This window comes from Crotalus tigris, unplaced genomic scaffold (genome assembly GCF_016545835.1).
Source record: "Crotalus tigris isolate CLP2741 ecotype Arizona unplaced genomic scaffold, ASM1654583v1 scf7180000017987.690289119674:8195010, whole genome shotgun sequence".
In the NCBI taxonomy this organism is placed as follows: Eukaryota; Metazoa; Chordata; class Lepidosauria; order Squamata; family Viperidae; genus Crotalus; species Crotalus tigris.
This window is the reverse complement of record NW_024096758.1, coordinates 8087685-8102890: the sequence shown is the minus strand read 5'-3', so window position 1 is coordinate 8102890 and position 15206 is coordinate 8087685. Positions and strand designations below refer to the sequence as shown.

The 15206-nt window shown below is 38.0% G+C and overlaps 1 protein-coding gene across 1 annotated transcript in view; it reads right to left on the bottom strand.

Moving 5' to 3' along the window:
• RABGEF1 (RAB guanine nucleotide exchange factor 1) overlaps positions 1 to 15206 on the bottom strand; it is a 61868-nt gene that overhangs the window by 30492 nt on the left and 16170 nt on the right. Inside the window, exons 6-7 of the mRNA XM_039346328.1 lie at positions 6584 to 6772; positions 4213 to 4379 (exon numbers count right to left, since the gene is read on the bottom strand). Coding sequence (XP_039202262.1) covers positions 4213 to 4379; positions 6584 to 6772 — 356 coding nt within the window. The remainder of the gene's footprint in view (positions 1 to 4212; positions 4380 to 6583; positions 6773 to 15206) is intronic.

Here is a 15206-nt window from a genome sequence, read left to right as displayed (position 1 = left end):
TTTTCTCTACCAAAGAAAATAAAAATTGCCAGTCCAATTGATCAAAAGCTTTTTCAGCGTCCAAAAAGATAAAAGCCACAGGAATCTGATTATTCTTATCCAAGTACTCAATTAAGTTAATAATTTGTCTAACATTATGTTTCATATATCTCCCTGTTATAAATCCTGCTTGATCACTATGAATCAAGTCTTTCATAACCTGCATTAATCTATTTGCCAAAATTTTTGTAAAGATCTTATAATCAACATTCAATAATGAAATTGGCCTATAATTCTTAGGCTCTGTAAGATCCTGATCTTCCTTCGGAATCAGTGATATAAAGGCTCTTTTCCAAGAAGGAGGAACTTGCATACCCAACAAAATACTATTAAAGAGTTCCTTTAATGGCTCTATCATTTCTTCAGATAAGATCTTATAATACCTAGAAGTCAGTCCATCTGTTCCAGGAGACTTTCCAACCTTTAACTGCTTAATAGCTAAACCAATTTCCTCCACAGTAATTAAACTATTCATCCCATTTTGTTGTTCCTCTGAAAGTCTAGGAAAATGTACTGATTGTAAATATTTATCTATATCCAAACCCCTTATATTATCACTTGAATATAATTTTGTGTAAAAATCCAAAAAGCTTTTTCTAATCAAATCTTGCTGAAAAACCTCAGTACCTTTATATTTTACTTTCTCTATAATTCTAGCTTTCTGTTTCTTTCGTAACTGATAAGCCAACCACCTCCCAGGCTTATTCGCATTGCAAAAAGTATTATGTCTCATATACGACAGATTGGTAGCCACCTGATCTGCCATCAACATGTTAAATTGTTCCTTAAGCATCTTTATAGATACCTTTAAATTATTATCAGTAGGGTTAAGAACCAACTCTTGTTCTTTTGATTTGATCTCTTCTTCTATTTCTCTACGTCTTTGTGACCCTTTTTCCCTAAAAACTTTATTCAATTGAATCAGAATTCCCCTCATATATGCTTTACTAGCGTCCCACACCATAGACATCGATGTTCCCTTATTCATATTTATAGTAAAAAAGTCCTTTAAATGTTCTTTACACTTTTGTACGAACTCCTCCCGATTAAATAAGTTCTCATTCAATCTCCAGGATCTTCTATTCCCGTCTTCCGAATATAACTCCATCCACACAGGACTATGATCTGACAATGTTCTAGGAAAAATTTTCACCTTCCTCACTCTAGGGAGGAAGTCACTAGTAATCAAAAAAAAATCAATCCTTGAAAATGACTGGTGTCTATCAGAATAAAAGGTAAAGTCTCTATCACTTGTATTCCTTTCTCGCCAAATATCAATAAGCTCCAGTTCTTCCTTCAAATCAAAGAAAGTCATAGGTAGTTTAGTTTGAATAAAAGTTTTAGAGGAACTTCTTTTGTCTATAGTTGGGTCTAAAACCCCATTCCAGTCACCCATCAAAATTACCGATTTATAATCCAACTGAGATATCTTGCCATGCAGCAACTTATAAAATTGTTTCTGTTGTTGATTGGGAGCATATAGTCCAACAATAAGAACCTTTCGGCCTTGTAATAATAATTCCACAAAAAGATATCTTCCTTCAGAATCAGCCTCAATTAGTTTAGCTGAAAAAGTTTTCTTCACATAAATTACCACTCCCCCTTTTTTCCCAGGGGCTGGAGCAGTAAAATGTGTGCCCAGACGGGAATTCATCAAGAATTTAGAATCCTTTAAAGTTATATGAGTCTCCTGCAAACATATCAAATCATTATTATGTTGCTTCAAATAATGGAAAATCTTTCTTCGTTTCTGTGGCACGTTTAAGCCATTAACATTCCAGGTCAGGAACCTGACCATCTCCACCGGCCTGGAGCCTCTGGAGCTTGGCCTGCAGATCTACTGTCGAAGATCTTTTTGGTCTTGCCCCTCCCACAGGCTCTGTAACAACCAAACTTTCACCACTCTTCTGCAACTGCTCTTTTTCTTTACGTTTATGGGCAGCTCGTGTCATCCTTTGCTCTTTTATGTCAGAATTCGGTGCAGCTTGTTCCATAACCATCATTGATGAGGCTCCTGCGATAAGAGACTCTTCCGTTATCCTTATTTGTGGAGGTGGTGACAATCTTGCTTTTAAGATAGACTGATAAAAATCTCTTGCTTTGGAAACAGTAGTTAATCTGTGACGTATCCCTTCATAATTTACTATTATTCCTCTTGGAATCTCCCATCTGAACTGAATTTGACGATGTTTCAGCTCATCAGACAAGAAAGTAAAATCTTTTCTGGCTCTTAAAATTTTTGGAGGTATCTCTTTTAAAATTATCACGTCTTGATCAGCAATTTGAAACTTTTGTTTGTAAAAAGCCTGTATAATTTCATTACGGATAGATCTTCTAGAAAAATAAATAACCACATCTCTTGGTAGATTTCTCTGTCTAGCAACCCGTGAATTAACTCTAAAAATTTTTTCTATCTCATTCTCAATTATTTCAGGCCACCAGCCAATATTAGGAGCAATATCTTTCACAATAAGCATCTTTAAGTCTTCCTGAAGGTTCTCCCTCAGGCCCCTGATACGCAATGCATGTTCCATCTCCCTATATTGTGAAATGATTTGTTCATCCTGTGTAATTTCTATCTTGTTCTCTACCTCCTGCATTCTAAATTCCATCCTTGATGCATTTTCAGTAATCTTTTCCATCTGGTCATCAATTCTCTCTATGTGCAGGGCTAAGCCCTGAAAGGCCAGAAGGATATGGTCTCTTACTTGTTTGTTCTTTTTCTCCAATAATTCTTCTGTATTAGCCCTCTCTGCAATTATAAGATCTTTTACCTCCTCCTTAATATCCAAGGCATGCTGTTTTAAAGCATCTTGTAAATCATTAAGAGAAATTGCAGGAGGAGGAGGAGAAGGTGGAGGTGATTTTGGTTTCTGAGATGCAGGCTGAGGCATTGGAGAAGAAATAGGAACCTTAGGGGCGGGAGGCAGACGTTTTGAAGCCATTTTCTTAAGTTCCAAGAAGAAAGATTCTTATTGAAAAAAAAAGAGAAAAAGAAGAAAAAAAAGGGCACAGTTCTTTTAAGTATTCTTAGAAAAAAAAATAGAGAAGAAAAAGGAGGAAAGAATAAAAGCCAAATTCTTACTTCTGTATTTAAAGAGTTAATCTGTATCCAGGTTTTACTTCGTAATGCAAATCAGGCAAGAAAGACGATCGCCATTTTACTTTTCACTTTCACTTTCTTCTAAAGGGAAAGTGAACAAAAGAAGAGGAAGAGGAAACTTGCTGAAATTAAAGGCACCATCAAACTTGAGCACAGTCTCTCCTGGTCTGCTCCGTCTGCTTTCAAATACTCACAAGCAGCTGGAAAAAAAAAGCAGATGTGGAAGTGGCAACTTGCTTCATCCCAAAAGCTTCGGAATGAAGTCTCCCTGGAACGCGGAGTTGCTCAGGCTCCGAGGGAGCTCTACCCTCCGATCCCCAAAATAACAGGGATCCAGGGGAGCTCTTACCTCTACCTGAGAGCTCTCCTCCTCCCTTTTTCCCAGGGAGGAGATTCAAGCCGCGGGACAGCTGATTGTCAAAGTCCCGCAGCTTTTACACGCACCAGGAACGGGCGGCTTTGTAAAACGCCGCCATTTATCGTCGCTGGAACCACCGGAAGTCGCGAAGCCAGATTCTTAACGACTACAACAAGATGACCACAAAACCAGGCACAACTCATTTAACCACTGCATCCCTTTTCAACAGAAGTTCCATTCCCAACTATGGTTGTAAGTCAAGAACTGCCTGTAAGCCTCTCCAGAAGCCTCTCAGATTTACCAGTGATGTATTTTCAGGAGACACACTATTGCTGAACCTCAGAGTTCATGGCTTTCTAGAGTTTAGAATGTGGTTTTCTCCACAGCATAAAACAATTCTTCTGGCCAGTTTTTGGCTCTTAATATTTTAATCAGCCGTACTACTATTTTAACAATTAAGACAGTGTATATGAAAAGCTTTCAATGCTGAAGTAAGATACTCTAGAACCTTCCACTACTATGAAACTTCTACTTTCTAGATAACAGTAGAAGATTCCAAAGGCAATGACTTAGATGGCAGAATGCCCAGAGCAGATGCTCACTAAAAATGGAGAAGATCAATGAAACAGTACTTCAGTACCTTCCAAGCAACCTCTTCCATAATAATAAGAAGAAGCAAACAATTCTCTTTCATTTCTTCTGTCCACCTTACCCTTCTTAGTTCCAGGACGCGAAGATGCTCCAAAGAATTTCTTCACCGTTGCCACCTTCCGCAGTTTCTCACTTGTTTTTTTTTCCTCAAATTTTGTGAAAGTAAGTGACTGAGCCCCATGAGTGTGCTGAGTATTAGCATAGGCCTCTTCTTCCTCACGCTGTAATCTATCATTGAGAAAAATAATAAGCAGTCTCAGTTCCTTTAAAAAGTATTGCCAAACGACTAGCAACATCCACATATTCTGCAGCTAGATCCAGGCAAACTATTTCAACTTCAAAATGCCTCATTTCATGTTCAAAGCAATTATTTCACACACTTGAAACAAGCTATTTCAACCATTCAGAAAGTTATTAAAGTCGGAAACAGCCTCAAAATAATTGTTTCAAGCTTGATACATTTTCAGAATCACTGAATTAATTCAGATTGCACAAAGCTACCAGCTAGAGGTGGTTCACATGGAAAATAGCCACAAGCAAGCCGGACTCCAGAGCTTTGACTACATTGTGCAGATCAATGAAGTGCCAAAATAGGAACTACTAAACCATGATAGTCTGTGGGTCAGTATTCTTTTCCTAATGGTCTTCAGGAAAATGATGAATGCTATATCAATGAGAAATATCATTGCAGTCCACTTGGTAGGTTAACATTCTTGTTTACACTATTATTTACTAATGTACATATTCACTGGTCTTTGTTGCTAAATTTCTACTGGTGCTAAGTGACTTATGGAAGACCAGAAACATAGGTTTAAAGAGACTAGAAACACAAAGCACCAACCAATATGTCAGTGCTACCCACATGGGTAGGCCAAACATCTCCATATCCAAATGCATCCCTAAAGAGCAGAATCTTTATAACCAAGTTAGAGGAGGACCAAATGTCCAGGAAGAAGTTCTATAAAAAGAGGCCATCACTGGCAAGACTTGCCCCCAAGTCCTTTTATGTGGCATTCCCTCAAAAAGGAACCTTCAGCAAGTTCCTTCTTTCTGATTTCACTGGGTAAACAGATTCAATCCAGAGAAGGTAGTCTAATTGGTATTTGGTTCCTGAATCATGAATACACTAGCTTTAAAAGTGACAATCAGCATGCTGAACTGCCACCAAAAGCTAATCAGCAACCAATGCAGCTCCCAAAATAACAGTATTACTAGGGCAAAATTCAATGTGCCCCAAACCCAAAACTACAAAGGCAGCTTTACTCTGTACCAGTATTAGCTAGAACCTCTTGAAGATTGGGAGGTTTATGTAACACCTAGAGCAGTGGTTCTCAACCTGTGGGTCGGGACCCCATTTGGGGTCGAACGACCATTTCACGGGGGTCGCCAAACAATGCAGTCCGCCATTTTTCCCCCCTTTTCCTTAGCTGTGCTACTCCCTTTTATTCTATTGGCTTTTGAAAGCCATAGAATAGACTCTCTTGAATAGAGTCTAATTCTATTGGCTTTCAAAAGCCAATAGGAATTGTCCAGGCTGTCTCTGCCCTGCTGAGCCCGCCAAAAGTCCCATTCTGCAAACGGTGCTGCATAGTCCTCAACTTACGACCAGTTGAGTAGTCCTCGACTTACGACCGGTTGGGGGTCGCGGCATTAAAAAGGTTGAGAACCACTGACCTAGAGAGAACAATTTCAGTATCATAGCACTCTCCTCTAGTAAATATAAGACTCAGGTATTTTTCCTTTTGGTAGAAAAGAATGTTTTACCAACCCTCCCGTTAAGAAAAATAATTACACAAAACTTAATATAGCCCACCCAACAGCAGCATGGCCCATAGTACACCATTCAGTGCTCACTGAGCCACTCAAGCTTTCTCCAGAAAGATGTACTCTTATGACCGAGAACAGGCCTGCACAACTCAGAGGGGAAAGGCCCACATTGATAAAATAAAAACCATTGCAAGCTGCAAAGGACTACTTGTCACACCAAACAGCTGTTGAGAGTAGTGGAATGGTGGTAACACTGGAGCTAGTGGTGGCACTGAGACTTGGAGGCATTTGAGGTGCTTAGCAGTACATTGAAGAATTTAATGTATTTTTTAAATACTGGCAGGTCACTCAAGGCTGCTTAGTTTGCAGGCCTGATCTAACGACTTCCTGTCTGCTATATCATCTTGAGTAGGATATACATAAAATGTACTTGAAATTTAATTTTAAGTTTAAAAAAATATTTGCATCAAAGATGAAAGCCATTGTCTGTAACCAGCTTAATTTCACACCACTTCCGGACAGTGAATATGCACTCTGCTGAGACTAAAAGTTGCACCTTAAGACCCAAACAATATTTCATGTAATTTAGCTGATGGTGGAGTGTATCATTGTTGTTCACAGAAAAAAATAACCTAGAGCCCATCATTTCCTCAGGGTAGTCTTACCTCTCAGCAAGCTCCCAGTCTTCCTGGATTTGCTTCTGCCTGGCTTTTTGGTACTCTTCTCTCCAGCACTTGGAGCAGTAGCCCTGCCAAGCTACGTTACCATAGTAACCACATCCTTTCTTGCAAAGCAGTTCTGACTGATCAACATGGATCCCTCGGCGTTCTGACTTCACACTCATTTTGTTCCTGCTACAAAGACGAAAGAGAGCAATTTAGGCATTCCTGCACAACTCACAGAAAAAGCAGGCTATTTTGTTTTACAGGTAGTCCTCAACTTACAACAGTTCATTTAGTGATTGTTGAAAGTTACAAAGGCACTGAAAAAAGTGACTTATGACCGTTTATCACACTTACAACCATTGCAGCATCCCTACAGTCACAAAATCAAAGTTTAGGCGTGTGGCAACTGATTCAGATTTATGACAGTTGCAGTATCCCAGAGACATGTGATCACTTCTTGCGACCTTCTGACAAGCAAAGTCAATGGGGAAGCCAAATTCACTTAATAACTGTGTTTCTAACTTAACTGCAGTGATTCACTTAACAACTGTGGCAAGAAAGGTCGTAAAATGGGGCAAAATTCATTTAACAACTGTCTCGCTTAGCAACAGAAATTTTTGGCACAACTGTGGTCGTAAGCTGAGGACTACTATCATTTATTAAATTTCATCTCACAAAAGAGCAATTCTGGGAGGCCATCCCTCTTGTTCCAATATTTTCCTCTCCCCTTCCCTCTATGAATATGTAATATTCTCCTATTTGCCAAACCTTTGATAAGCTTAGATAAAAACGAAAACTAAGTGGGCTGTGAAGTTCTAGAGTACTAATCCATACAGGTAGTCCTCAACTTACCACTACAACTGAGTCCTAGATTTCCACTGCTAAGCAGAGCAATTGTTAAGTGAGTTTTCTCCCCTTTTACAACCTTTATCACAGTTGTTAAGTGAATCACTGCAACTGCTAAGTAAATTATGCGGTTGTTAAATGAATCTGATTTTTCCCATTTACTTTGCTTGTCAGAAGCCAACTGGGAAGGTTACAAATGGTAATCACATGACATTAAGACAGTGCAACTGTCATAAATATAGGTAGTCATTGACTAACGACCATAATTTAGCCCTAAATTTCCATTTGTAAGCAAAACAGTTGTTAAATGAGTTTTGCCCCATTTTACATTTCTTACCACAGTTGTTAAGTGAATCACTACAATTGTTAAGTTAGTAACATGGTTGTTAAGTGAATCTGGCTTCCCCATTTTCTTTGCTTGTCAGAAAGTCGCAAAAGGTGATCACGCGATCCCAGGACACTGCAACCATCATAAATACATGCCAGGTGCCAAGCATCCGAAATTTGAATGTGACCGTGGGGATGCTGCAATGGTTTTAAGTGTGAAAAACAATCATAAGACACTTTTTTCAGTGCTGTTGTAAATTTCCAGGATGGAAAATGGTTAGCTTATCAACAACAACTGAAGAAAACGTTTTGGCACAAGGTTCAGCACCAGAGTTTTATTCATTCATCTAAATATCCAAAAATTATAACTCTCCTGTCTCATCTGAGAGATGCTAACTAAAGGTACAATGATAACTGCTAAAAAATAAATCTGTTATATTTATACATGTACTTTTTTTCAATGTAGAAAACAGAAAGCTTTCTGGGAGTTTTCCTCTATTAATCAGGATAATTTGCATATCATATATTGCACAGCAAACGTTTCAAAACTTAAATAATTATCAATATAATATAGAATCATTCCTGATAAACTATTACAAAGTTGTTTGTCGTTTTATTCCAACTTACAAGTCATTCTAATATACATATACACAAAACACATAAATATGCACATATAACACATACACACATATGAACTCGAAAACAAGATTGCCTTCTTTCTGGCTTCAGCTGGCATATTTTCATTATTACTGATTAATTCATGAAATAGATCCTCAGTACTAACACACAGTTTTGCCTTCATTAACAGTTACATTTCTCCCATTGGGCAAATTCTTTTCCATCACCGTATAACTATCACTCACCCATAATTTGCTAACCAATTAAAGAAACCTCTCAGTTCTGTGACACACAGGAATTTGTCCTTAGACATACCTGTTAAGTAGCATTATTGCCATGAGACAGTCCAGAAACTAAAACTGAGAAACATTTAGGTCATCCTGTCAGTTTTTGCCACAGGATAAGTCTCCTCTGATATTTCTCAACATGGCTTTCATTAATAATATCAAGGGATACTATTAGTTAAGGAATCCAAATGGCACTTCCCCTGAAAAACTAAAGAAAGTGACCATGCAGCACTATTAATGGCGGTCAATATTTTGCCATAATAGAGGTGCAACTATAGAATATCAGAGCTGTCAGTGTCCACAGAGTGTCATAAACAATTAAATTTGTCAATTCACCAGTAGACACTCAAAACTATATAATATTATAGCCCAGTATTTCTCAACTTCAACAACTTCTAATACTGTATTTATGGACTTCAACTCCCAACATTCCACAGCTATGGTATCAATATCACACAGGACAAAGTGACTTCACACCAACTCAATTTCCAAATAATCAGACTCTTAGACTGTCTAGTATCTCTGTGCCACATGCTCCAAGCAGTATAGAAAAAAGCCACATGAAATATGACAGATACTGAATTTAATCCCTAGAATCAAAGAGAACAAACTGATGCTGTTAAGATTCAAAATACAATGTAGGACCTTGTATGCAACTCATCTTAAACACACATTGTAACAAGATTAGGGAGAGGCTGGATAATCAAGTCACTCCCTGTGGTACAATGACTGCAAGGTTGTTAATTGTACAAGTTAAACAAGTCAGCAAGGAGGAGGTCATGTGCTTTAGGTACCTACTAAGTTATAACAGTTTCAAAGATTCTTCCGAAAGAATCTTTGAAACAGTGGCCTTTTTTGCCTAGATGCATTTCAGCTATGCATATAGGCCAGGCATGCAGAAGTAAAAAAAATGAATGTGTATCAGTCTGCTCATATCTCTCACAATATAAGACAGAATAAAAGCAGAAAGAACACAAGCTCACCGATCCTTATATTAGCAAAGCTGGAGAAAAATTCCTTATGCCACTTAAATCTGAAACTACTTGATACTCAAAGAAAAAATAATCCCTTCATAGCAAGGGAGTCTCCCAGAACTGTGGGAGTGTTTGCTCATCTTGAGTCATATATTTCCATAAACAGATTAAGGCAAGAATGTCTCTGGTATGTAAAAAGAAATTCCCTTTAAGAGACGGCAACTAGAAAAGGTCTATCCATGATGTTTTCCATGAATCCTTTATAAAATCTAGGAAGGAACCATACTTGATAGATATTTCCATTCAAAGCCAAATTTGCTTCTTTATCTTAAAAAAATACTGTTGCTGCTCAGCAATCCCACCCAACACCAGAAACTATTTTGGGGGGAAAATTGAAGATGGGGTTCAGGCACTTTGTAGAAAGATCTAGCTCTCTAGAAAAAGCTCTAATTCTGGGAAAGATGGAAGGAGAGAAAAAGATTGCCAGCAACAAAGTGGATGGATTCAATTACAGTCCCTATAGTCCAGACTGCAACACTGGAAGACCTGAAAGATCAATTTAGGAATATGACTTGATGGCTACAGTACTAATGTTAACAGGTTGGGAGAACCAGGATGATTTTACCTGACTTAATTTTTGTAGATAGTACCCAAAGATTACAGGGTGCCCAGAGGTTAATCAGGAAATCCTCTTAAGAAATGCTGAGGAACAGCTATGATCCTGATTCACAGTGAAAAATTACAAGAGTCCTTCAGTGCTTTACTGATATAAATACTGAGTATAACATAAAAACCTCTGTGTGTGCACCATGTACTGTAAACCTTTATGACATCAACTCACAAACATATCATGTTTTATAGGCTATCTGAAGGGTAAAGAGAGAGAAAGAGAGAAATTAAAGAAAAACAGGAACCAGCAGTAAAGTACATACCTATCTATATTCCTATTGCCAAAAACACAAACCAAATTCTCTTATATTTCATTGAAAAGTGGGGAAGGAGGATGGAGAAACTGTAATGTGCAAAATATTAAATGTGATCTTATAATTATCTATTCCCAAGAAACAGTAATCATAAATGAGAAAGACCAGGTTATCTTCATAGAATAGGATACTGACATCTCAGCAAAGAATTGCCATTAAACATATGGAAATAAATTCAGTCTTTGCTTTACATACTGAAATACTAAAGCACTCAACTAACACAAACCCTAAAAGGAATTACACTGCCATACATCAAGAATATATCAGAAACCTCCAATAGACTACTACAACCAAATGTAATAAGCATAGCACACAAGCCAAAGCCCTTTAAAATATCCTAAGCAAACCAAAAGACCCAGCAATTCCAGAAGAAAAAACAGGAGTCATCTTAATATACAATGTAATGACCTCAAAAAGCACTACCGTATATAAGACAAACAGGCAGAAGACTGGCAGAACACATCTATAAACAACAACTAACAGTCAGGAGATATGATGAAAACTCTTTAATTTCACAACATATAGACAAACTTAACCATAGTTTCAATTGGGAAAATATGACCATCCTACACCAAGCCAAATCCAAAAATGCCAGGGAATTTGTAGAAGCCTGGCAACTCTGACAAATTAGCTATCAATAGTCCCAAAGGTGCTTTTTCAGGAAGCAACTGGACTTTCTTGTTTTGCTTTGAAGACTTTTCACTTCTCATCCAAGAAGCTTCTTCAGATTTGACTAGATGGTGGGGAAGAAGCTTCTTGGATGAGAAGCTAAAAGTTTGTTTCCAAAGAAACAAAAAAGTCCAGTTGCCTTCTGAAAAAGCACCTTTGGGAGGACCTGGATACCTGAGAATCTCCATAGACATTTAGCCATCAATAGACATTAACAACATCTATACCCTATACAAAAGAGACAGTCAACCAGCCAAAGACCCAAGCACCTCTCCACCAGCAATCAGCACCCAGATGACTCCAAGATTAACTCCAAGATTAACAGCAGACCTACAATCAAGTAAACAATACCCCAATCAAAAAACTGCCAAAGAAGCCAACAGTAAACAGCTCAACCAAAGAATCTCTAAGACCACCCCCACCCACACTAACAGGACAAGCCACTAGAATATAAACTGAGAGCAAACTGCACTCCTTACCAGCACTGATGAAGTTACCTAGTTTGGGTAATGAAACATCTGCAAGAAAACAAGCAAGCTCAGACAGCACCAAGGACCCCACACTGAAATACTAAGTCTAAGATTAACTGCAACTTATTCTGTCTTTAAATTCTGCACTATTTCTGTTTCCACCTGGATGACTGGCTTCAAGAGGCTCAGAAAAAGGTCAATAACTAATCTTCATTAAATTTTTGCCCAATTTTGAATAGCTTTGTGTGACTTTGAAGAAAGCACTATTTTTGTCTAGACTTAGTCTAGCTTATAGGATAATTGTGATGATAAAATAATACAAATAGTGTATTATTATTTGTTCAACTTGCTTTCCACTTTTCTATCCAGAGGCTGTTTCCAATGGTTTCATACATCTGTACAAATTTTTACATTAGCATACAGTATGTGATCAAAGTTTACCACTATAACTGCTATTCTGTTTTAAAAAGACATCCCACGCAAATTCCAGAAAAGTTTCCTACAATCGCATCATCTCCCTTAGTTAATCTTTGAAATCAAATAATTGATTTCAAAGATTAATTCCATAATTCCATAGTATTATCCAAAATTCAGAACTTCTTACCACATGCGTAACACTATTTACTTCTGCTGCTATTCTATCATGGTTTCAGCAGGCATTATCCCATCTCTCTGAATTTTATGGATTACAATATAAGCTGGCTTTATATTAGTAACGTTATCAAGCCATAATAGTAAATATTAAATGATTATACATCAACAGAGCACCACTGATTTTATTAAAATAACATTTCATGTTAATTTAAGTAATGTAATAACAAGGAATCTGGTGGTATCTTAAAGACCAACAAATTATTAAGTTTTCCCATATATATATATATACATACATGCATAACTTGCTAGTGTTAAAAGGTCCTACATGGCTCTTTACTATTTTTACAGCAACAAAGATACCACAGGAATTATTTTAATTAATGTTAGCCATTTTTAATAATCCAGTTAAGAAGGAGAAAATCAGATTTCTCTAAGCCAATACATTTGAGAAGGCTTAGTTTGGGGACAACTTTAACAAGTAAAACCACCATAAGTGGAAAGAAAATAGAAACAACACTTACACTATTCCGAGGTGTCATGGAGAAGAAAGGGTAGAATTTAAAATAGTAGTAGGAACGAAAAGAAAGTACATTTTTCTTCCTCCCCTTCTTCTGTTTACACTGCACTTAAATTGCAAGGAAGGATTTCTTCTCCTACAAACTATAAACACTGATGTTGCCAAGAATAATTTCTTACGCTTCTTTCCTTTTCCTTCCATCTCCAGGTGACGTAAGTGTGCTCATATTTCGCCCTCCCTTCAGCAATAGCCCCTATAACGTTAATGTCAACGCTAACATTATTACTCCAATACTAAACCTAATAATACGCTTCAATTAATGTTTATAATTTATTAGCTAATAATTTCCGGAGCGGCAAGGGGAGGGGACGGAGGTGCGACCTCTTTCGCTCCCCAAACCCCGTCCATCCTCACCTCTTCTCCGCCGCTTCTTCAACCAGACCCAGCCGAGGGTCAGACTCCCCTCTCCGGCCTCCCTCCGCCTCACCCACTGCCTTCTTCTCTCGGCTTCTTCCCGTCCCTTGACGGGTTTACGTCACTTCCGCAGAAGGAAACGGGCATTACTGAGCACATTCGAGCCCTAAGCGTCAAATTCGAAGCGTAAACAAGGGCAAATGAATGAAGCGCTTATGCGCATGTGCGTTTTAGACGGGTATTGGGGTGGTGGTGGGGTATTCGAAAGTAAAGTTTCAATACATTCGTGCAAGGGCCTTTGGTTTCTGGTCCATTCTTAACCAGCCGGCGGAATGGATGAAGTAAGAAAGGCGTTTAAGTTTCATTCATTTTATTTTTTTATTCATATCATCAGAAATAACAGGTATCCTGTTCTGTCCCCTGCGCCTTTCTTGTGAATGAGCTTTAACAACATGTTTTCTAAATTTATTTTAGCGATATAGACCTTACCACCGCAGAGTTGAATAATACAAAAAAAAAAAAAAAACGTGAGAAAAGGACAGTTAACGATAGTTTGGAGAGGTCTCGCTAATACTAGGAACAATAATAAAGATATTAAAACGATTGTTAGTGTATATGCAATAAAAATCTATCTGGACCATAGCATATGCGAAAACCTACTCTTAGGAATACACAAATGTTTTGGTTTTTCTGCCTCTTTTTACCCGAGATTAGTTGTAGCCAAACTTCTCCCATTCCTCACACTTTAAAATTCCAATTGATGCAATGGAGGGACAGAGTTTAATTAGTCCATACCTCTCCCAACATATAAGGAGAGATTTCTTACTGTTATTAAAAATACAGTAGATGTATGGACTCAAATACAGTAATTTAGAAAAGAATCTAACAATTCCTGTGCCAAATGTTTATGCCCTTACCCCACACCTGTGTAAGGTCCAGTCATGCTTGCCTAATTATTAGTAAACCACTTTTTTTCATGCTCAGAGGCATCTTTTTAGATGGTTTCCAGTTCCTTATGTAAGCACTGTAGTAGTTCAAATACATCTAGTTTGATTAAGGCACCAGGCTAGAAACCAGGAGACCATGAAACACAAAACCAGCTGGGTGACCAGTTACTCTCAGCCTAAGAAGCAGGCAAGGGCAAATTACTTCTGAAATCTTGCCAAGAATAGAATAGAACTGGAAGGGACCTTGGAGGTCTTCTAGTCCAGGTCCCTGTTCAAGCAGGAGAACCCCTATACCATCAGACAAACGACTGTCTAGTCTCTTCTTAAAAATCTTCAGTGGTTGAGCGCCCACAATTTCTAAAGGCAAACTGTTCTACTGGTTAATTGTCCTCACTGTTAGGAAGTTTCTCCTTAATTCCAGGTTGCTTCTCTCTTTGATCAGTTTCCAACCATTGTTTCTTGTCTTGCCCTCTGGTGCTTTGGAGAATAGTTTGACTCCCTCTTCTTCGTGGCAGCCCCTCAAATACTGGAATACTGCTATCATCATCTCTATTTCTTCTTTTCTTTAGACTAGCCAAACCCAAGTCCTGCAGTCGTTCATCATATGTTTTAGTCTCCAGGCCTTTGATCATTTTAGTTGCTTTTCTCTGAACTTTTTCCAAGGTCTCAACATCTTTTTTGTAGTATGGTGACCAGAACTGGTTGCAAGGACTTATCCAGACAGTTGCCAGAAATTAGACTGATTTAAAAGCATACAGACACCACACAAACACAAAGTAGTTTAGATATAACATTTAGAAGTCATCAAAGTGGTATTTAAAATATAGAGATACCATGATTGTTACATGCCTAACAAAGATAATGCCCATTGTACTTGTTCAGGAGAGCTATTTCAGGGTTTCATGAAGGGTCTGTTGAATAGCATAGGGGATAAAATGCAACCCTGAGGGACACTCGTAAGAGCCAACTGCCAAGGC